This window comes from Ranitomeya variabilis, chromosome 2, assembly GCF_051348905.1.
Source record: "Ranitomeya variabilis isolate aRanVar5 chromosome 2, aRanVar5.hap1, whole genome shotgun sequence".
In the NCBI taxonomy this organism is placed as follows: Eukaryota; Metazoa; Chordata; class Amphibia; order Anura; family Dendrobatidae; genus Ranitomeya; species Ranitomeya variabilis.
The window spans coordinates 855,167,647-855,191,105 of NC_135233.1; the positions used below are offsets into that span (position 1 = coordinate 855,167,647).

The 23,459-nt window shown below is 44.8% G+C and overlaps 1 protein-coding gene across 3 annotated transcripts in view; it reads right to left on the reverse strand.

The window, feature by feature from the left end:
• Positions 1–23,459, reverse strand: part of TFRC (transferrin receptor) — a 57,269-nt gene that overhangs the window by 21,098 nt on the left and 12,712 nt on the right. For all 3 annotated transcript variants that reach the window (XM_077290245.1, XM_077290246.1, XM_077290244.1), the window contains exons 4-11: positions 8,211–8,415; positions 7,757–7,897; positions 7,244–7,337; positions 4,798–4,917; positions 1,311–1,424; positions 1,082–1,221; positions 721–854; positions 525–641 (exon numbers count right to left, since the gene is read on the reverse strand). In XM_077290245.1, the coding sequence (XP_077146360.1) occupies positions 525–641; positions 721–854; positions 1,082–1,221; positions 1,311–1,424; positions 4,798–4,917; positions 7,244–7,337; positions 7,757–7,897; positions 8,211–8,415 (1,065 nt within the window). The remainder of the gene's footprint in view (positions 1–524; positions 642–720; positions 855–1,081; positions 1,222–1,310; positions 1,425–4,797; positions 4,918–7,243; positions 7,338–7,756; positions 7,898–8,210; positions 8,416–23,459) is intronic.

A 23,459-nucleotide genomic window follows, 5' to 3' on the forward strand; every position in this document is an offset into this window, starting at 1 on the left:
TGCAACCATTAACAATAGGTAACCAATCAACTGTTGTGCCCACCCCTCCTCAGAGTTCAGGACGTTATAGACCCATTGCAAATCATTGCACAACATAGCTGTGCAATTTCCACAGACAAAAGTTGGCCGTAGCATGGGCCATACAGAAGAGATCAGCGACTTCATACATGGCAAAGGATATCGGCAAGTGCTACTGATGTGAAGTGGAAGCACCTAGTAAAGCTCCTGCCCTGGAGATGAGGTATGATCACAGTACACAGCGGGAGCAAGTCTAAGATTCTCAGCACATGAACATTTTATTTTAAACACATCCAATTGTGGAAACTATTATTCCAAAAGCTATTAATTCTTACTGGGAAAACCCTTAAGGGAGTCTGCATACATGTAGTGCACATGGTAAAAGGTGGTTAAAGGCCAACCAATGCTTTAACTGACAAGTGAATTACATCTAATATCTGTAATATTCACAACTCTGCTGGCTGTTAGGCACGGAAAAAAAAACAAAAAACAAAAACACAACTTACCCTTAACCATTTCCGATAACATGCGGGCAAGCTCCATCAGCAGCGATGTCCCAACAGCCGCCTTGCACGTTCCCATACCTACAGCGTCTCTCTGGGCCCCAACCACAACATAGCGGTCTAGATAAACAAACGTTTATTCATTAAATGGCAATGCTAGAAAGGCACACCAGGAAAAACAAGGAAGTGCTTTCATTACCTGGTTCAAGGCCTTTAATGACACCAAAAACATTGTAAATTTTCTTGTCGGCCATAGTATTGTTCACTTGGAGGAGAACCTTGAGCGTACAGCCACTCAGCCCACTGCCCACACAGCCGGCACTCTGCAGCTTACTAGGAGAAAACAGGACGTGTTATGGAACATGGCGTCTCACACAACCATATAAGCCAGAGAACGTGCACCGAGACTCTCGTCATCTGTGTGACATTGGCTGTGTATGGACACGCCAGACAGAAGAACCTTTACAGAGGTTACAAGTGAAGGCCCCTGGTCAGGCCTCACCTGCTCCAAGCTCCCGTGGATTTACTGAGGCTTCCCCCATAACATACACCTCACTTACTCATAAAGTACTCTGCCATCGTTGCTGGAAAGTGTTTGAACTGGAATCTGGGGGAGTCCAGAAGATATTGAGGGTGGAAACTGGGTATGGTTAAATGAAGGGAATCCAGGAGTGAAAGGATCACCAGTACCAAAGTGAGCCTGCCAGCAAGAGAACAAACGCTAGAATGTTCTGCCCAACAAGACATTTTGATAAGCACAGTAAGAAAAGCGGTGAGAATATAACTCACATGGCCAAAGGGAGCTTCAATGTCATCACTATATTTCCCATCAGGAAACCTCATATCCATAGGCTCAGGATAGATGAGAACCCCGGCTGCTCCAACACGCTCAGCATTTCTTACCTAAAATGAAGTAGGGACATGTCAGGCTTACACAATGCAGTAACGGCCCCCAGTGCCATACTAACCGGCAGTTCTGAAGCTGACCTGTGCTTTACCTTGGCATTCACCTGTCTCATCTTAGTCATAGGTGGCACCACCAGCTTGTCACCGCGGTGTATAGAGCGCAGGGCCTGTAACCGCACCGCCAGTGACTGACAGCAGCTCAGCATCAGGGCAGTCACAGCTCCGGCTCTATATACACAGCGTTGACTGAAACCATCCCAGCGCAGCCCCTATGACAGCCTGCCGGAGGCGTAATGTATCTCTTCTCAGCCGCAGAGCTCTCACTGATGGCACCACATGGTGGAACTATTAACCTGCAGATTAATAGTGCCATTTTACATCACAGGTTCCTTTTGAAAAAAAGTTATCAGCCTTTCTAAAGTTAGAAATCTTTGTAATATATCAAGAGAAGATTTCCCACAAATCTCAGTTTAATCAAAAAGGATCTTGGAATAATACATCCAATTATGGAAATTCAATAAAATGTTCCTGTGCTGAGAACCTTATAAATGTGTACGGTGTAATGGCTGTCTGACCGTGCAGGGACATGATCTGTATTCTTACTCCCCCCGCCCAGGAGCTGTGGTGTGATCAGACCATATCCCTGTACGGCCAGACAGCCGTTACACATTTATAAGATTCTCAGCACAGGAACATTTTATTTAATCACATCCAATTGTGGAAGGGATTTATATTCTATTGATTAAAATATACTTTGTTCTGGGAAAACCTCCATCAGTTTCCTTCTCTTTAACTCCATGCGGCAAGTGCCGTCTTGTCTAATCACAATAGTAAAAGTAAGCTTCGGCACTCCAAGTTGTAGTAAATGAAAACTTACATTTAAAAAAAAAAAAAACACATACAGCCTGACATGTTGGCTTAATTTGTGTAATGTAGGTCTATGAAACAAAATACACAATGAAAAATAAACAGAAAAAAAAAACAAATCATACATAGTGAAAAATCTATACAGCAGTTTGCAATTAGAACGTGGAGGCTGCTGGAATCAAAAAACAAAAGTGTAGGAGCAAAGAGGAGGGTTTCAGAAGTTTCTAGACAGGCATTTAACCCATCTTCTGCCAGTCCATGGTCCGGTCCCTTGATAGAGTTCAGTATTCTATATGGTCCTTTTGGTTGTCAGTTGATTTTTATCATTTATCTCTACATTATTAATGTCCCCTTACCTTGTACATTAATCCTCCTCCATCTTTGAGCTCCCTCATGGCCATCTCGCCCTCACTGTTGCACTGAGTACTAAGTGTACATTTTTTGTTTTTGATACGATTCCAGCAGCCTCCACGTTCTACTTGCAAACTGCTGTATAGGTTCTCACTATGTATGATGTATTTGTTTATTTTCTTCATTGTAGATTTTAGGTTTCATAGACCTACCCTGAAAGGCCACATATGGGCCAAAACATTGGTTTAGTGTCCAATTCAAGTCTTCATAAATTCTCATTTACTGCAACTTGGAGTGCTGAAGTTTACCTTTATTACTACTCGTAATTCTTCAGAGCACACATACAGTCGAGGGATACCCATCGCCTATATTGTCTAGTCACTTAGATACACCCGCTATTTGAACCACGAAGACCAAGAATTAGACAAGACAGCATGGAGGTAAAGATAGAACAGAGCAAAACAGCGTAAAGAATTAAAAGATTCATAACGTCACTAAATGAAAAAAAAAGATAGATATATATAGATATATATTTATCCACTATATAATTGTCTAAGGGTCACTTTCGTCTGTCTTTCTGTCTGTCACGGATATTCATTGGTTGCGGCCTCTGTCATGGAATCCAAGTCGACGATTGGTTTCGGCAGCTGCCTGTCATGGCTGCCGTGACCAATCAGCGACGGCCACAGTCCGATTAGCCCCTCCCTACTCCCCTGCAGTTACTGCCCGGCGCCTGCTCCATACTCCCCGCAGTCACGGCTCACACAGGGTTAATGCTGGCGGTAACGGACCGCGTTATGCCGCGGGTAACTCACACCGTTACCGCCGCTATTAACCCTGTGTGACCAAGTTTTTACTATTGATGCTGCCTATGCAGCGTCAATTGTAAAAACATCTAATGGTAAAAATAAAAAAAAATAAATTATATACTCACCTTTCCCGCTCCTTGCGACGCTCCAGGCAGGTTCCGGTGCAAGGATGGTCTGCGAAAAGGACCTGCCGTGACGTCACGGTCATGTGAGCGCGACGTCATCACAGGTCCTGCGCAAGAAGCAGGCAACAGAATTACAAGGGTACCATCGGAAGGTGAGTATATTTTAATTTTTTAACCTGTCACATATGTGGCTGGGCAATATACTACGTGGCCATGCATATTCCAGAATACCCGATACGTTAGAATCGGGAGATATATATATATATATATATATATATATAAATAAACCAACCAGCACTCCTAATGTGAACACGTGCACGCTGCAAACTGCATAATATAGATATATATATAAAAAAAAAAAAAAGAACACAGCAGCACATGTACATGAATCTAGGCCATGTGAAAACAGACAAATATCCAATATGAATCATACTTCTCAAATATTTTCTCAAAAATTTTTCATAAAACCTACAGTAATAGATGAATTGAAGATTCTTAGCGCATAAATTGGCCAATTCATGTGTGCCCATCAACCACGGCAAGGTGATCTCCTTCTGATGGGTCCTACTTTTTCCTTTATTTAGCCAATTTATGCGCTAAGAATCTTCAATTCATCTATTACTGTAAGTTTTATGAAAAAAATTTGAAAAAATGTGAAAAAATATTTGAGAAGTATGATTCATATTGGATATTTGTCTGTTTTCACATGGCCTAGATTCATGTACATGTGCTGATATTCAATTTATTTTAAACACTTTTTGAACAGTCATTCTGTACTAACCGTACCTCAATATATAATTGTACCTCTAGAAACATTATATACTTAGAGGTACAGTCAGCACAGAATAACTGATCAAACCAAGCACAGGCGCTCGGAGAGTCATGGTGGGGCCAGATCTTTAAATTCACCTTCCCACCATCTCCACCCTGCTGTTCATTGATTGAAGCCAGCGGAGGACAGAATGAGGAAAGACAAGCAGGCGTGTGCACCATGGTGGGATCAAACATGTAACGACAGGCAGATTACAGTCATTAGTAACAAAGTACTAAAGGGACCATTTTCTTTAAAAACATATCCTTACAATGGGACAAAGCTTGGAGCAATATTAGCGTGTATAAAAAGCAGTTTCAGCCAGTGTTGAACAATATTAATTCCTCTAAGTGATGGTGTTACTTAGCTTCTTGATGGCGGTTTACACAAGTGTAATACAAACATACCTTTTCTGAAAATGGTATCAGTGCAGATCTCATGAGAATTACTTTTCCCTTCAAATCTATTTTCCCACTGAGATCTTTGAGGTCTTTCTCAGTTCCTTGGTTGCCATACACAAGGTTACCCTGAAACAGATTGGAAAGAAATGTACAATTGCCTTTAAGCAGTTACAGTAAAATGCAATGAACTATTCTGGACCAGGGAATCCTCCTGCCAAGCTTAAACTGCATTATGCCATGTCTGCCAGAAGCACAGCCTCAGGTATCTGAATGGTGTACCACGTATGACCATGATCCCAGGGGTTAAACATCTGGAAGAATTTAACATTGGTGCTGCACCCCCTTAAAGGGGAATGTCCATAAGATCAGCACCCCAATCCCCCCCCCCCCCAAAAAAAAAAAAAAACAAAAAAACACCACCATACTCTGAAAAATTAGTCAGGGACTAGGAGGCAGATTGAGGACTGGCATTCTCAACACCAATCTAAGTGAATGGGTGCATCGTACTCTAGCAAAGCCCTACCAAGTGTAGCAGGAGGACTTAGGTGGCTCTGTTAGCCAGCGTGCACCACTGCCAAAGAAGTACTCCACTCAGTCACCAAGGTGGCACTACTTATGCATCCTATGCCCATTTCTGCATAACTGGCCAGGACTAACTTGCAATAATTTGGCCCGATTTTAATTTACAATATATTGTATTTAACGCCAGAATTCTGGTCTTAACACATTAACAAACCGCCCCTTAACTGCCTCATGTGAGTAGACAGTGGGTTTTCCCCAGACCGCTTCTTAAAGTATTTTTTTTCTTCTGAGAACACCAGAGATAAAAGTGTGGCCACATTCACACAGTCAGTACTTTATCTCAGATCTGTAAGCCACGACCAGGAGCGTGTGAGAAATACAGAAGTGGTGACGTGTTTCTATTATACTTTCCCACGCCTGGTTTTAACAGAAAAATCTGCATCCTCCCTGCATTTTTCACCCTCTAATGGCTGTGGCTTACAAATACTGAACGTCACCTATAACAAAAGCATTAATGCAGGCAGCTTGAATCTCATGACCCGTTTCAGCTACAGGGAATATTCACACCAGCGAGATCTACACCAGTCGTCCTAGGTTTGGCCTTTACCAGTTTCCATATCTACAGCACATCTATATTTTGCACGGGCAATTGGAAACACTGTCAGCCACGGTGAGTTAGCCCCTCAGTTTTCTGGAGCAACACACGCAACAATTGTGACTTGGAGTTTTCCATGCCAGATTCAGTAAGCTCCACCAAAATGGACAGAGCTGGAGGCACAGCTACACCCGCTTAGCAAATTCATTAAACCCAAGAAATAAAATAAAGTTTACATGGCAAAGAACTACCGTATATACTCGAGTATAAGCTGAGATTTTCAGCCCATTTTTTGGGGCTGAAAGTCCCCCTCTTGGCTTATACTCGAGTCATACCCAGGGGTCGGCGGGGGAGGGGGAGCAGGGGCTCTCCTCTGTTCCGTTGTGGCTCAGTCTTCGGCGTCCTCTGGCTGTGACGCTCAGGTCAGAGGGCGCGATGACGTGGTCAGTGCGCGCCGTCTGCCTGAACGTCAGTGCGGAGAACGCTGAAGACGGAGCCACACAGGAAAGAGGAGCAGGTAAATATTAAAAGTGCGGGGGCCTGAGCGACGGAGAGGCGAGTATGATTTTTTTTTTTTTTTTTTTTTAATCGCAGCCACAGCATATGGGGCAAGTGCCTGTATGGATCATCTATGGGGCTATAACGATAGTGCTGCACAAACGGGCAAGTGTCTGTAGAGAGCATCTTATGGGGCCATAATGTTTGTGCAGCACTAAGGGGCAAGTGCCTGTATGGAGCATCTATGGGGCTATTATGTTTGTGCAGTACTATATGGGGCAAGTGCCTGTATGGAGCATCTATGGGGCCATTATTAACCTTTATGCAGGATTATATGGGGCATATTTTAATATGGAGCATTATATGGGGCTCCTGATTCAATATGGATATTCAAAAACACTTAACCTACTGATGTCTCAATTAATTTTACTTTTATTGGTACCTATTTTTACTCTTGAAATTTACCAGTAGCTGCTGCATTTTCCACCCTAGGCTTATACTCGAGTCATTAAGTTTTCCCAGTTTTTTGTGGCAAAATTAGGGGGGGGGGGTCGGCTTGTACTCGAGTATATACGGTAATATTGGAAATATTTATATAACCCATGCATAAATAGAGTATGGAACAATATGGCCTTCAATATCAAATGAATGATCTGATCTATACTACCCAGCAGCACCCAATACACGGTGTCGGGCTGTGTGCGTCCACTACATAAATTTCATATCCGGCAGCTGATTGGTGGAGGGTGCCAGACCCCACCGATTTGATGTAGACCCACCCCTTAATGCCTTTCCCAAATGCAGGGTACCCAAATTCACATTAGACAATCTACTTACAGTAACAGAGGCAGCATAGCTGTAAGCCACATATGAAGTGGGAGTACGCATCCATTCTGCTGAATCCCCATTTAAAAGGGTAACGTTGTTATTTCTATAAAACAGGAAACAGACAAGTTAAATGAACAAATCACGCACACACTGTAGTAAAAGGCAAATTATTGAAGCACTCCCAGCAAGAGTGTAGCCTCAATATATTGCAGTTACCATACTGGATAGCACTGGGTTCGTACAATTGCTCATTTTGCATTTCTACCCACTAAATTATTTTTTTTTTCTCCTCAATGTAGACAAAAGGAGTTGTCCTGCAGAAGTAAATTTCACTCTTCAACTCCTGACCCGGCTGCTCCCTCCTCCCCACCAGGGACTTTTGCAATGACTCGCCTCATAGGCCATGTTCACATGTTGCTTTTATGTGGGTTTCCCCCCAGAGGCAAAACCTGCTCTATTGGCAGTAAGAAACTTGTTGGGAAGAGGAAGGGGGGGGGGGGGGGGAAGCTGTGAGGAACATACCTGGTAAAGTCTTGTAAAGTGACATAATGCTCATCGTCCCACACCTTATCTAGGCCTGCGCTGTTGAAGTTATCATGCACCATTTTAGCCAAATTATCTTCATTATCACCACCAGCGTCACGAGCATCGGAAGCCATACGACTGAAGACACAAGACGGATTTCGTCACCCAGGTATCATTGTAATCAGTATAACGGCGCCGACATGACACTGCAGGTTACTGTGCACAATCCTGCTAACATGTTCACCTTAACAATTCCCCCCCCCCCCAGTGACAGATGGTAAACTGATCGTTTGACGTCAGCAAGGACCAACATCTGCAGTAAACTCTGCATTCTGAGAAGTTAGACATGATCATCAATAAATCTGACATCAATTGGACTAAAGTCTATGAAATAGTGTGACCATAAAAGAAATTTTTTTTTTTACATTTAATAACATTTTTGGGCACTTACGAAATTTGTGTAACAAATGAGGTAGCATCTAGCTTTTTCACAAACATGGCCCTCACACTGCTCCAATACATGATGGTGGGCATAGCCGGCTCAGGCTCCTCATCTTCAGTAACGCCATTAGCCATCAGGCACGCCTCAGAGTCCCCATTACTGGACTGCCTGGGGCAGGCACGACCACGGTAAGTTAAGTACCCAATAAGAAATCCTGGAACAGAAACAGTCATTAACTGAAAAAACAACACAAGTCATGGGTGTAATACATTACGTAGTGCCACAATTGTACTGACCTTCAATACCAAAGCTTCTCCAGTTACATTATTTTAGCAGAGAAAGGTTTTTTTTTGTTTGTTTTTTTTAAACTACAGCCATGCAGTCACAGGTAGATGTCTGCTACGCAATACAGCCGAAGTCTGACTGGTCTGGATCAGGCTTCACACATTTTAGTCATGGTTGATAAGGAAGGGTAATAAGTCGTTATAAAGAAGCTTTGTGTAAAAGGCAGCGTACCAGGCTGAAGTTAGTCTGCCCTTCCCTATTGTAAGACTGTCAGGTCTTGTTGGGGTGTTCAAGTGATCCAGAGTTCCTGTGAACCCTGGTACACCTTAATTACTACAACAGTGTATTGCTCGTGATGACGATCAGCGATTACTAAAATGAGAAAATTTACACATTTTTTTTCTTCTTACATTTGCAGAATGGAAACAAACAAAAACCCAAACCTAACAAGTTTATGCCTGCAACCACAAGAGGGCGCTCAACACCGTTCATTTTTAGAGCAAGCAGGTTCTTGACAAGCTGAATGCCATCTGTAAAATCACAGTTATGATCACCAAGAACAAACAAGATTAACTGAACTATTGATAAACTATATTTAACCCCTTCATGACCCAGCCTATTTTGGCCTTAATGACCTTGCCGTTTTTTGCAATTCTGACCAGTGTCCCTTTATGAGGTAATAACTCGGGAACGCTTCAACGGATCCTAGCGGTTCTGAGATTGTTTTTTCGTGACATATTGGGCTTCATGTTAGCGGTAAATTTAGGTCAATAATTTCTGCGTTTGTGAAAAAAAAAAAATGGAAATTTGGCGAAAATTTTGCAATTTTCAAATTTTGAATTTTTATTCTGTTAAACCAGAGAGTTATGTGACACAAAATAGTTAAACAACATTTCCCACGTCTACTTTACATCAGCACAATTTTGGAAACATTTTTTTTTTTGCTAGGAAGTTATAAAGGTTAAAATTTGACCAGTGATTTCTCTTTTTTTACAACAAAATTTACAAAATCATTTTTTTAGAGACCACCTCACATTTCAAGTCAGTTTGAGGGGTCTATATGGCTGAAAATACCCAAAAGTGACACCATTCTAAAAACTACACCCCTCAAGGTGCTTAAAACAACATTCAAGAAGTTTGTTAACCCTTCAGGTGTTTCACAGCAGCAGAAGCAACATGGAAGGAAAATATGAACATTTAACTTTTTATTCACAAAAATGATCTTTTAGCAACAATTTTTTTATTTTCCCAAGGGTAAAAGGAGAAACTGGACCATGAACGTTATTGTCCAATTTGTCCTGAGTACGCTGATACCTCATGTGTGGGGGTAAACCACTGGTTGGGCGCACGGCAGGGCTCGGAAGGGAAGGAGCGCCATTTGACTTTTTGAATGAAAAATTGGCTCCAATCTTTAGCGGACACCATGTCACGTTTGGAGAGCCCCTGTGTGCCTAAACATTGGAGCGCCTCCACAAGTGACCCCAATTTGGAAACTAGACGCCCCAATGAGCTTATCTAGATGCATAGTGAGCACTTTAAACCCCCAGGTGCTTCACAAATTGATCCATAAAAATGAAAACGTATTTTTTTTTTTTTTTTTTCACAAAAAAATTCTTTTAGCCTCAATTTCTTCATTTTCACATGGGCAACAGGATAAAATGGTTCCTAAAATTTGTTGGGAAATTTCTCCTGAGTACACCGATACCTCTTATGTGGGGGTAAACCACTGTTTGGGCATATGGTAAGGCTCGGAAGGGAAGGAGCGCCATTTGACTTTTTGAATGAAAAATTATCTCCATCGTTAGCGGACACCATGTCGCGTTTGGAGAGCCCCTGTGTGCCTAAACATTGGAGCTCCACCACAAGTGACCCCATTTTGGAAACTAGACCTCCGAAGGAACTAATCTAGATGTGTGGTGAGCACTTTGAACCCCAAAGTGCTTCACAGAAGTTTACAACGCAGAGCCATGAAAATAAAAAATAATTTTTCTTCTCAAAAATGATTTTAGCCCTGAATTTTTTATTTTCATTTTCCCAAGGGTAACAGGAGAAATTTGACCCCAAAAGTTATTGTACAGTTTCTCCTGAGTACGCCGATACCCCATATGTGGGGGGTAAACCACTGTTTGGGCACACGTCGGGGTTCGGAATGGAAGTAGTGACGTTTTGAAATGCAGACTGATGGAATGCTCTGCGGGTGTCACGTTGCGTTTGCAGAGCCCCTGATGTCCTTAAACAGTAAACCCCCCCCACAAGTGACCCCATTTTGGAAACTAGACCCCCAAAGGAACTTATCTAGATTTGTATTGAGCACTTTGAACCCCCAAGTGCTTCACAGAAGTTTACAACGCAGAGCTGTGAAAATAAAAAATCATTTTTCTTTCCTCAAAAAATGATGTTTCAGCAAGCAATTATTTATTTTCACAAGGCTAAAAGGAGAAATTGGACCCCAATAGTTGTTGCCCAGTTTGTCTCTAGTATGCTGGTATCCCATATGTGGGGGTAAACCACTATTTGGGCACACGCCGGGGCTCGGAAGGGAAGTAGTGACGTTTTGAAATGCAGACTTTGATGGAATGCTCTGCGGGTGTCACGTTGCGTTTGCAGAGCCCCTGATGTCCTTAAACAGTAAACCCCCCCCCACAAGTGACCCCATTTTGGAAACTAGACCCCCAAAAGGAACGTATCTAGATATGTGGTGAGCACTTTGAACCCCCAAGTGCTTCACAGAAGTTTACAACGCAGAGCCGTGAAAATAAAAAAATCATTTTTATTTCCTCAAAAAAGATGTGTTAGCAAGCAATTTTTCCAGGACGTCCCCCTGACAGCACTCTGGAGGACGTCCTCCTCCTCCTTGCAGGGACAAGAAACACGAGAGGTTAAAAGGTCCCACTCCGCCCCCTTTAGTGTTTTTCCTGTCCCTGCATGGAGGGACACGCGAGAGAAGCAAGCTTACCGGACCGGAGGGCTCAGGGGGATCGTGCGGCTGGTCCAATATCCTTCCCCCTCGTCGATAGCCCAGGGCACATACTTCCCGGGTGGGAGTCCCTGTGCCCAGAGACCAGTCGAGCGGACGCGCTCCTGGGTGAGCCGCTTCCTCCCAGGGGGAGGCTCTCTGCTCGGGCGCCAAGAGGAACAAGAGGCGCCAGTAAGGGGAAAAGGCGCATGGGTCCACATGATCTCAGGCGAGCATGCAGGGACGGCAGAACCTCCCGGCTTCAGCGTGCGTTCCACTGCGTGGAATGCGGAAGTAAGTGTGTATCGTCACTTCCGGTGACGTCAGCGGTGTCATTTCCGGCGGAGTCGGTGACAGAACATGCGTTCCACAGTGTGGAACGCTGAAGCGTCTATAAAAAGGCGCCGGTTTTGAAAATGAGCGTCCAGCGTTCTACTCGGCAAGCGCTACAGTGAACCGGGACGCACATTCAAACGAGCCGGAAAGGAGGTCTGCAATGCCAGAGACAAGGGGTAAGTGCAGCAGGGCTGCTAAATCCCTATATGTATATCTGGCAGGGGATGTGCTATATATGGTGTGTGTGTATATATATATATATATATATATATATATCTATACCTATACCTATAGAGGAGCATACTCTCAGAACCGAAGGGGAAGAAATACCCTATTTGGATCAAGCCCTAGATCTAGGAGACAATGACGCCATAGGTATAGGGGGCAGACTCAGTTTTTTCCTGAACTGGAAAAAAAATTACAAAAAATGCCTATGTCCTCAAAATAATTTCAGAAGGATACAAAATAGAGCTAGTATCCCCAGCACCACAGAGGTGTATACCACCCACCAGCGTGGCAAAAGATTCACCAATGTTCTCGGACCTTCACAAGCTGTTCAGGTCTCAGGTTATAGTGCGGGTTCCCAAAACAGAAATAGCCAGAGGTCACTATTCACTATTTTCAATTCCAAAGCCATCGGGAAAAACTCGCACAATAATAAACCTAAAACCCTTGAACGTCTATGTAAGATACAAAAGATTCAGAATGGAATCAATAAAAACAACTGTCCACCTCATAGACAAAGATGCGGTAATGTGTACGCTCGACCTAAAAAGCGCTTATCATCAGGTTCCAATCCATGTAACATCTCAGGAGCTTCTGAGGTTTTCTGTAAAGATTCCGGACCAAACCTGCCACCTACAATTTCAGTGTCTCCCGTTTGGCCTGGCCTCAGCACCAAGGATATTTACAAAACTGGTAGCAGAGGTGGTGGCATATTTAAGAAACGAAGGAATTACAATAATTCCTTATTTGGACGATTTCCTGCTGGTAGCCAGAACAAAAAACACCTTAATCCTACACAGGGATCGAGCCATCTCAGTCCTAGAATATCTAGGTTGGGTTGTAAACCAGGAGAAATCACACATAAAGCCCGAATCTCGGAAGGTGTTTCTGGGAGTTCTTCTAGATGCCACCTCAAGACAATCCTTTTTGCCAAGAGAAAAACAGGTGTCAATGAGAGCGTTAATTGTGGAATTCCTAAAACATCGGATTACTATAAGATCAGCCATGAAGATCTTAGGGAAGAGGACGGCCTGTATCACTTGCAAGGTGGGCACAGGCTCACTCAAGATTGTTACAAGATCAGGTGCTCTCGACATGGGATCGACATCAGTCATCACTGGACAAAGTAATCCATCTGACAAGAGCAGTAAAAAAGTCATTGCACTGGTGGACTCAAAACAGCAACCTAAGAGTGGGTGTTCCATGGACCTTGAACCCTTGTGTGGTGATTACCACAGACGCCAGTCAGTGGGGATGGGGAGCCCATCTAGAAGGATCATTCATCCAAGGCAGATGGCCAGAAGATATCAGTCAAAGATCTTCAAACTACAGAGAGCTTTACGCTATTTGGGAAGCTCTAAGAAGGAATCACTCTCGCTTGAGGAACAAACATGTGAAGGTCCTAACGGACAACATCACAGCGGTATCCTTCATAAGACATCAGGGAGGTCCCAGACACAAACCACTTCAAGAGTTGGCACGAAGAATATTTTTTTGGGCAGAGAACACAGTCCTGTCGATCACAGCAGTCCACTTAGAGGGATCTCAAAAAGTCCTGGCAGATTATTTGAGCAGAAAAGAAGTCTGTCCGACAGAATGGGAATTAAATCAAGAAATCTTTCACCAATTATGTCATCATTGGGGAACTCCCAGGATAGACCTATTCGCTACAAGAAAAAATTCGAAGGTGGCCAGATTCTATTCCCTCAACCCTATGGACATGCCAGAAGCAGTCGACGCTTTGAGTCAAACATGGGTCGAGCCACTCTTATGCATTCCCTCCAATAGCACTCATTCCGAGAGTGCTCAGAAAGATTCAGGAAGACCAGGACAAATGACAGACAGTCCAATCAGACTTCCCCTATGGAAGGACATCGTTCATCAAGGGCCTGTGTTACATCAAAACCCGGAACGATTACACCTTTCAGCGTGGATCCTGAGAGGGACATCTTGAAATCGCGGGGATTATCGGATGAAGTCATCTCAACAATCCAAACTAGTCGTAAACCAGTGACTTCAGCTATTTATCACAAGATTTGGAAGAAATTCTGTATGAAGGGTGGCAGGTCGGCCGTGATGTCGGAAAACCCGGATGTTCCCAGAGTTCTGGATTTTCTCCAATCTGGATTCAATATGGGGCTGAGACCTAGTACCCTTAAGGTGCAGATTTAGGCTCTTAGCACATTCCTGGATTACCCATTGGCCTCTCACCCTTGGGTAATCAGATTTGTAAAAGCAATCCAGAGATTATGTCCCACGTTTAGACAAATAACTCCCACTTGGGATTTAAATTTAGTGCTCAGAGCCCTATGTAAAGATCCCTTTACCATTAAAAGGTGACATGCCCATTGCAATACGAACTTGGAAAACAGCTTTTTTGGTAGCAATTACAACGGCCAAAAGAGTAGGGGAGATACAAGCCCTGTCAATTAGGGATCCGTACCTCCAGGTTCGTGAGGATCATATAATCTTAAAACTAGATCCATCATTTATTCCCAAAGTGGCTTCAGTACAAAACAGAAATCAGGAAATAATTCTACCCTCCTTTTGCAATAAACCCTCTAATACAAAAGAACAATCCTTACATTCTCTTGATGTTAGACAGGCAGTACTAGACTATTTGGAGGCCACTAGTACTTGGAGAAAAGATCCCAATCTATTTATCCTGTTTGGAGGTAAAAATAGGGGTAAAAAAGCATCCAAAACCTCTATAGCTAGATGGATCACTACAGTTATCTCAAAAGCCTATGCGTCAGAAGGGGTAGATTGTCCTGTGGGAATAAAAGCTCATTCCACTCGGGCCATTTCAGCATCATGGGCTGAACGGGCGGGGGCATCATTAGAACAAATCTGTAAAGCCGCAACATGGGCCAGTGCAAACACATTCTGTAAACACTACAAACTAGACGTGTTAGCAACACAGCAAATGTCATTTGGGAGAAAGGTTCTCCAGGCAGTTATCCCACCCTAAAGGAGTTTCTTTGGTATTCTCCAGAGTGCTGTCAGGGGGACGTCCTGGAAAATGGGTATTATACCTACCGATAATTCGGTTTCCAGGAGTCCATCCTGACAGCACCGTTACTTCCCCCCCTATGTATACTATGTCATATGCTGTAAATATGATTTGGTTAAATAAAAATTCAAATGGTATCTATCCATGGTGTGGTACTTGTCAAAACACTAAAGGAAAGGGGGCGGAGTGGGACCTTTTAACCTCTCGTGTTGTTTCCTGTCCCTGCAAGGAGGAGGAGGACGTCCTCCAGAGTGCTGTCAGGATGGACTCCTGGAAACCGAATCATCGGTAGGTATAATACCCATTTTTATTTTCACAAGGGTAACAGATGAAATTGGACCCCAATAGTTGTTGCCCAGTTTGTCCCGAGTATGCTGGTACTCTGTACGTGGGGGTAAACCACTGTTTGGTTGCACGTTGGGGCTCGGAAGGGAGGGTGCACCATTTGTCTTTTGGAACGCAAGATTGGCTGGAATCAATGGTGGCGCCATGTTGCGTTTGGAGACCCCTGATGTGCCTAAACAGTGGAAACCCCTCAATTCTAACTTCAACACTAACCCCAACACACCCCTAACCCGAATCCCAACTCTAGCCATAACCCTAACCCCAACACACCCCTAACCATAACCCTAACCACAAGCCTAATCTTAAACCTATTTCCAACCCTAGCCCTAATTCCATCCCTAAGGGTACCGTCACATTAAGCGACGCTGCAGCGATAGCGACAGCAATGCCGATCGCTGCAGCGTCGCTGTGTGGTCGCTGGAGAGCTGTCACACAGACCGCTCTCCAGCGACCAGCGATGCCGAGGTCCCCGGGTAACCAGGGTAAACATCGGGTTGCTAAGCGCAGGGCCGCGCTTAGTAACCCGATGTTTACCCTGGTTACCAGCGTAAAAGTTAAAAAAACAAACAGTACATGCTCACCTGCGCGTCCCCCAGCCTCTGCATCCTGACGCTGACTGAGCTCCGGCCCTAACAGCAGAGCGGTGACGTCACCGCTGTTGCTTTCACTTTCAGTTTAGGGCCGGCGCTTTAGTGTCAGGAAGCAGAGGCTGGGGGACGCGCAGGTGAGTATGTACTGTTTGTTTTTTTAACTTTTACGCTGGTAACCAGGGTAAACATCGGGTTACTAAGCGCGGCCCTGCGCTTAGTAACCCGATGTTTACCCTGGTTACCAGTGTAAAATATCGCTGGTATCGTCGCTTTTGCTGTCAAACACGGCGATACACGGCGACCTAGCGACCAAATAATGTGCAGACCTTCTAGCAGCGACCAGCAATTTCACAGCGGGATCCAGATCGCTGCTGCGTGTCAAATACAGCGATATCGCCATCCAGGTCGCTGCAACGTCACGGATTGCTGGCGATATCGCCTAGTGTGACGGTACCTTAACACTAAGGCTATGTGCCCACGTTGTGGATTCGTGTGAGATTTTTTTGCACCATTTTTGAAAAATCCGCAGGTAAAAGGCACTGCGGTTTACCTGCGGATTTACCACAGATTTCCAGTGGTTTTTGTGCGGATTTCACCTGCGGATTTCTATTGAGGAACAGGTGTAAAACACTGCGGAATCCGCACAAAGAATTGATATGCTGCGTAAAATACAACGCAGCGTTTCTGCGCGGTATTTTCCGCACCATGGGCACAGCGGATTTGGTTTTCCAAAGATTTACATGGAACTGTAAACCTGTTGGAAAACTGCTATGAATCTGCAGCAGCCAATCCGCTGCAGATCCGCAGCCAAATCCACACAGTGTGCACATAGCCTAATTCTAAGGCTATGTGCACACGCTGCGGAAAACGCTGCGGATCCGCAGCTGCGGGTCTGCAGCAGTTTCCCTTGAGATTATAGTTCAATGTAAACCTATGGGAAACAAAAAACGCTGTGCCCATGCTGCGGAAAAAACTGCGCGGAAACGCAGCGGTTTACATTCTGCAGCATGTCACTTCTTTCTGCAGATTCCGCAGCGGTTTTACAACTGCTCCAATAGAAAACCGCAGTTGTGAAATCCGCAGAAAAACCACGTTGAATCCGCGATAAGTCCGCAGCGGTTTTACACTGCGAATTTATCAAATGTGCTGTGGAAAAATCCACAGAGGACCAGAATACCCTAACCCTAACCCTAGTTCTGAACCTAGTGGGGGGGGAAAAAAAAAATAAAATATATATATTTTCTTTATTTTATTGTTGTCCCTAGCTATAAGGGTGATAAAGGGGGGGGGGGGGGGGGGGGGTCATTTAATTTTTTTTTTTTTATTTTGATCACTGTGATAGGTTTTCACAGTGATCAAAATGTACATGGAACGAATCTGCCGGCAGGCAGATTCGGCGGGCGTACTGCGCATGCGCCCGCCATTCTGGAAGGTGGCGGCGCCCAGGGAGGAGACGGACCGACACCGGGAGGCTCGGTAAGTATGTGGGGGTAAGGGGGGGGGGGGGAATCGGAGCAAGGAAGGAGCGGGCAGGAGGAGCGGACAAGAGGACGGAGAGGACCGGGCCACATAACGGATGACTGGGGAGATCGGGGGCGGTGGGGGGAGCAGAACATGATTTCCAGCCATGGCAGGTGCTATTGCAGCATCGGCCATGGCTGGATTGCAATATTTCACCATTTTCATAGGTGAAATATTGCAAATTGCTCTGATTGGCTGTTGAAAGTGCAGCAGCCAATCAGAGCGATCCTAGCCACGTGGGGGCAAAGCCACCCCCCCTGGGCTGAAGTACAACTCCCCCTCTCCCTGCAGATCGGGAGAAATAGGAGTTAACCCTTTCACCCGATCTGCAGGGACGCGATCATTCTGTGACACAGCATATGCGTCACAGGTCGGATTGGCACAGACTTTCATGACGCATACGCTGTGTCACAGGTCGGGAAGGGGTTAAAGGGTCTCCAAATACGAAGCACAAGTGATTCTGCATGGAACCAAATTTTATAAATAAGTTTAAGGGCACGTTCACACAATGCAATTAAAAAAAAAAAAAAAAAATAGATGAGATTAACAACCATGAGACCACAAGAGACAGCACCAGTACAGCCCAAGATCAGTGTTACCATACATCTGCTTTGGTGTTGAGAACCTCAAAAACCAAGACTGACATCACCAATATGCCAGTGGGGAGACTGTACCGTGTAACCAGTCACCAACGTGACTTTCTGCACCCCTGAGGATACGCAATGTCAGCTGACACAGATAACCCCTGTCCACACGAGCATGGGGAGTGAGAGGATGTGGCCGACGCAACTACCAACGTGGCACAACACAGACAGGCCGAGAAACCCTTTCACTAGCACCAGTGAAAGCCTTGCCAGCCCGGTAGGCCTGCCACCAGTTCCTCGTTCGATACAAGCCCAGTCCATTAACTGGTTTATTTCAGGTCCGAAACCAGCACTGGAAGCATGTGAAGTTAGGCTACTTTCACACTAGCGTCGGTACTGGCCCATCGCAATGAGTCGGGACGACGTACCAACGCATGCTGTGAAATAAATGCACAACGGGGGCAGCGGATGTTGTTTTTCAACGCATCCGCTGCCCCATTGTAATGTCTGGGGAGGAGATTCGGCCACGCATGCCCGGTCGAAAATGGCAGGCACGACGCACAAAAAAAAAGTTACATGGAACGTTTTTGTGCCGACGGTCCGCCAAAACACGACAGCCGTCGCACGATGGCTGCGGTGTGTGGCAATCTGTCGCAAAGCGTCTCTAATGCAAGTGTATGGAGAAAAAAAAAAAAAAAAAAGCATCCTGCAGGCAACTTTGCAGGATGCGTAGTTTTGGATAAAAAAAACGCATTGCGATGTGCGCCACACGACGCAAGTGTAAAAGTAGCCTTAAACCATGAACAGACATGTGTAGTGAGATAATAGAGCAGCCCAAGATTAACTTGGATATTTAATTGCCTTAAGGCAGACCTGGGTAAAGTGCAGCCCGCGGGCCACATCCGGCCCGAGGACCAAGATGCTGAAAACAGGCCCACAGGCCACAACATGCCCTCCCCAGCCTGTCCGGCGGCACCCATTGTCACCACTGTCTGCATCATTGGGATGCAGGAAGTGGTGAATACATTGGTGGAGGAAGGGCCACCAGTGTGCGTGACATGACGCAATGACTGCAGTGCACAGCTGACAATGAGATGTCATCGCATCGGAGAGCAGAAGCAGAGCGCCAGGGGGTAAAGTGGTGAGTAGGTGTATTTTTTTTCTTTAAGGGCTTGTGCACACGCTGCGGATTCCATTGTGGAATTTTCTGCAGCGGATTTGATAAATCCGCTGCGGTTTTTACTGCAGATTTATCGCGGTTTCCTCTGCGGGTTTACACCTGCAGATTTCTATTGGAGCAGGTGTAAACCCGCAGCAGAATCCGCACAAAGAATTGACATGCTGTGGAATATAAACCACCGTTTCCGCATGTTTTTTCCGCAGCAGGTGCACTGCGGATTTAGTTTCCCATAGGCTTACATTGTACTGTAAACTCATGGGAAACCGCTGCAGACCTGCAGCTGCGGAAACGCTGCAGTTCCGCTGCAAAATCTGCAGCGTGTGCACATACCCTTAATGTGTATGGAAAGGTTGGCTGGTCATGGAGAAGCTATGTGAGGGCTCCTTCTGTATGTAGGAGGATGTCGGCATACTCAATTCTGCTAAATATTATGCGATAACAATGTTATAATATTGACATATTAATGTGGAGTAGAACCAATTTCACCTCCTCAGAAAAATGAATTGCCCACCCCTGCCTTAATATATAGGTCAGATATGCAAATACACGTGGTAGTACGAAAAGTATAAGCAGATAAAAAAATATCTAGTTACTCACCGATAACGGTATTTCTCTGATCCCATGACGGCACCACGGAGAGAGGGGTCCGCCCTCAGGGACAGGAAACCCACAGGTTAAAAAGGCAGGACCTCTCTTCCACCTCAGTTTGGTTTACAGAGCCTTCACAGGACTTCAGCTGTAACTTAAATGGTTATTAAACAACAAAATTAAATCTTTTTTTTTTTTTTCTTCTAATGTTTAGTCATGAGGTGTCGGAAAAGAAGTAGTGTGCACATCCACACGTGAAAGGGAGGGAATATACGGGTGCCGTCATGGGATCAGAGAAATACAGTTATCGGTGAGTAACTACGATATTCTCTTACCCCAATGACGGCACCACGGAGAGAATTTCATAGAATGTATATTAGGGTGTGACTACTGCCTCCAGAACCCTCCTACCAAAGGTTAGGTCTGAAGAGCAGGATAGGTCCAGTTGGTAGTGTTTGAAAAATGTAGAGGGAGAAGACCAAGTGGCTGCTCTACATATCTGGTCGATCGATGCTCCTGCCCGCTCTGCCCAAGAGGTTGATATTGATCTGGTTGAATGAGCTTTGATCCCTTCTGGAGCGGCTTCACTGGACGAGGCGTATGCCAGGGTGATACCTCCCTTACCCATCTCGCCAATGTTGCTTTTGATGCTTTGTGCCCTTTATTTGGACCCTGAAAACAGACAGACCTGCCTTTCCTACACTCCCTTGTGGCTGTTATATATTGGGTCAAGCATCTCTTAAGATCTAGTGTGTGTAGGGACTTCTCTTTCGTTTTTGGGATTTGGGCAAAACGATGGTAAGGATATTTGCTGAGATCTATGAAAATGTGATGCTACCTTGGGCAGGTAAGACGGGTCAGTCCTAAGGACTACTCTATCCTCTAGTATCTGGGTTAGAGGCGGGCAAGCTGAGAGCCTGCAAGTCACCAATTCTGCGTCCTGAGGTTAATGCTACCAGGAGAGGGGTTTTCGGGGAGATTATCTTTAAGGAAGCTTGAGACAAGGGTTCAAAAGGCGCTTTCGTGAGTGCAGAAAGTACCAGGTTTAGGTCCCAGGGAGGCGAAGTGTGGTGTATGACTGGTTTAGACCTAATTGAGGCTTTTACAAACCTTTTTATCCAGTGATACCCTGCTAGGTCACAGTTGTATAAGGCACCCAATGCTGCAATTTGAACTTTAAGGGTACTTGTTGCTAACCCTTTTTCTAATCCTTTCTGAAGGAATTCTAGTACTTCCTTAATTGGGATTTTCCCCGACACACTGACATTTGGATTAGAGAGGAACTTCTTCCAGACCTTGCCATATGCTCTGGTAGTTACTGGTTTCCTACTGGACAAGAGTGTTGAAATTAAATTTGAGGAAAACCCCTTTTTTGCTAAAAGTTACCTCTCAAATTCCATGCTGTCATGTGTAGGTTTTTTACTCGTGGATGGTTTATTGGCCCTTGGCGTAGAAGATTTGGGATGTCCGGGAGAATCCATGGCTGTTACCGACATCAAGCATAACCATGGAAACCACGCTCTCTTTGGCCAGAACGGGGCTATCATAATCACTCTTGCCCTGTCCTCCCGGATTTTCTGCAGAACTAATGGAATTAATGCTATCAGAGGAAAGGCATAAGCCAGTTGGAAGTTCCAGGGAATCAGAAAAGCATCTAGGGTCACTGGGTTCCCCCGTGGGTCGATTGAGCAAAATGCCTGTGTTTTGCGGTTTAGATAGATTTGTTCGCAAACTATTTCCGGTATTCCCCAGCAAGCTACAATGCTTTTGAATAGCTCTTGGTTCAACTCCCATTCCCCGTCTTAAGTGTTCTGCTTTAAAAAAAAAAAAAAAAATCTGCCCGTCCCTTTGATGTGAAGGGCTGACAGAAGACAGATTTGTTTCTGCCAATGTCAAGATAGATTTTGTCACTTCCATCAACGAGCGGGACCTTGTTCCCCCCTGGTGATTGAGGTATGCCACCACCACCCTGTTGTCTGATAGTACCCTTACATGATGGGAACGGAGGAAAATTAGGAAGTGTTCAAGTGCATATTTTACTGCCAATAGTTCTTTCATGTTTGATGAACATAGTTTTTCTGCTTCTGACCAGGGGCTTTGGGCAATTTGATCTTTCAAATGAGCCCCCCCCCACCCCAACCCCAACCCCATGGGCTCGCATCCGTAGTTAGTGTTAACAAAACTGGCCATACCCATGGAACCCCCCTGGTTAAGTTGGTCGGGTCTATCCACCAACCTAGGGAACATATTGTTCGTGAGGAGATTTAAGCGCTTTTCTAAATCCCCTCTTAATCTGAGTTGTGCTTCTAGTATCTCCCACTGGAAATCTCTGGAGTGGTACTGGGCCCATTGGACTGCTGGCATACAGGCTGTCATTGACCCTAACACAGACATTGCCTTCCGTAAAGTGATGACTGGAGAAAGCCTTATTTGAGTTATTAGTTGTATCATCTTGGTAACTTTCGTCCCTGGAAGACGACATTCTTGTTTTGTCGAATCTATCATTATTCCTAAGTACTGTTGTATTTGTACTGGAATAATTCTGGATTTCTCTAGATTCAACATCCAACCCAAATTTGACAAGGCTGTCATCACCTTGTCTAGCTGTTGACTGCAATGGTGTGAGGATCTGCCCACTACCAGGAGATCGTCCAGATATGGGACGTTTCGTAAATACTCTCGGGGCTATAGCAAGGCCGAATGGGAGAGCTCTGAACTGATAATGTTTCAGTTCCCCTTGCATTATCACTGCCACTCTGAGGTATTTCTGGTAACTGGGATGGATAGGCACATGATTGTAGTCGATCTGAAAGACGCATACTGTCATGAAACAAGACGGATGAAGGGATCTGACACAGGTTTTTATTGTTTCCATCTTGAAACTTTGGGTCACTAGATATTTGTTTAATTTTTTCAGGTTTATTATTGTCCTGAATGTCCCATCTGCCTTTGTTCGGAGAAAAAGAGAAGAATAAAATCCTGTATCTTCCTCCTGTTGTGGGACCTCCTGTAGGACATTCTTTGCGAGGAGACTGTATATTTCCTTTTGTAGGGCCAGTTGTTCGACCTCTGATTTTCTCTGTGGTGTTATCACGAAATGGTTGTGTGGCATTGTATAGAATCTCAATTTTAGACCTGTCCTTATTATACCCAGTGTCCACTCGCTCCCTGATATTTTTTCCCAGGCTTGAAGGAAGTACGTTAGTCTTCCTCCCACCTGGGGCGCACCTTCATTGGGATTGCTTCTTGTTGTCCGGTTTGTTAAACATGAAGCCTTTGCATCTTTTATCTTCCCATCCTTTTTGGTTTTTTGGAGGGCGTTTACGCATGAACTTCCTACCCCGAAAGGGCCGTTTGTAAGATTGGTTAAGAAACCCTGGGAAGGCTCTCTTTGTCTACGGCCTTCAAGGATGTCATCTATGGTAGCCCCAAACAAAAATTCTCCCTCACATGGTATGGAGCATAATTTTGCTTTTGTTTGTAGGTCTCCTGGCCAGCATTCGAGCCATAATGCTCTTCTGGCTGCATTCGAAAATGAAGCTGACCTTGCCGTCAGTCTCAGTCTATGGAAGCGTCTGCCAAATACGCAGCAGCACCCCTCATTACTGACACAGAATCCAATATGGTTTCCCGTG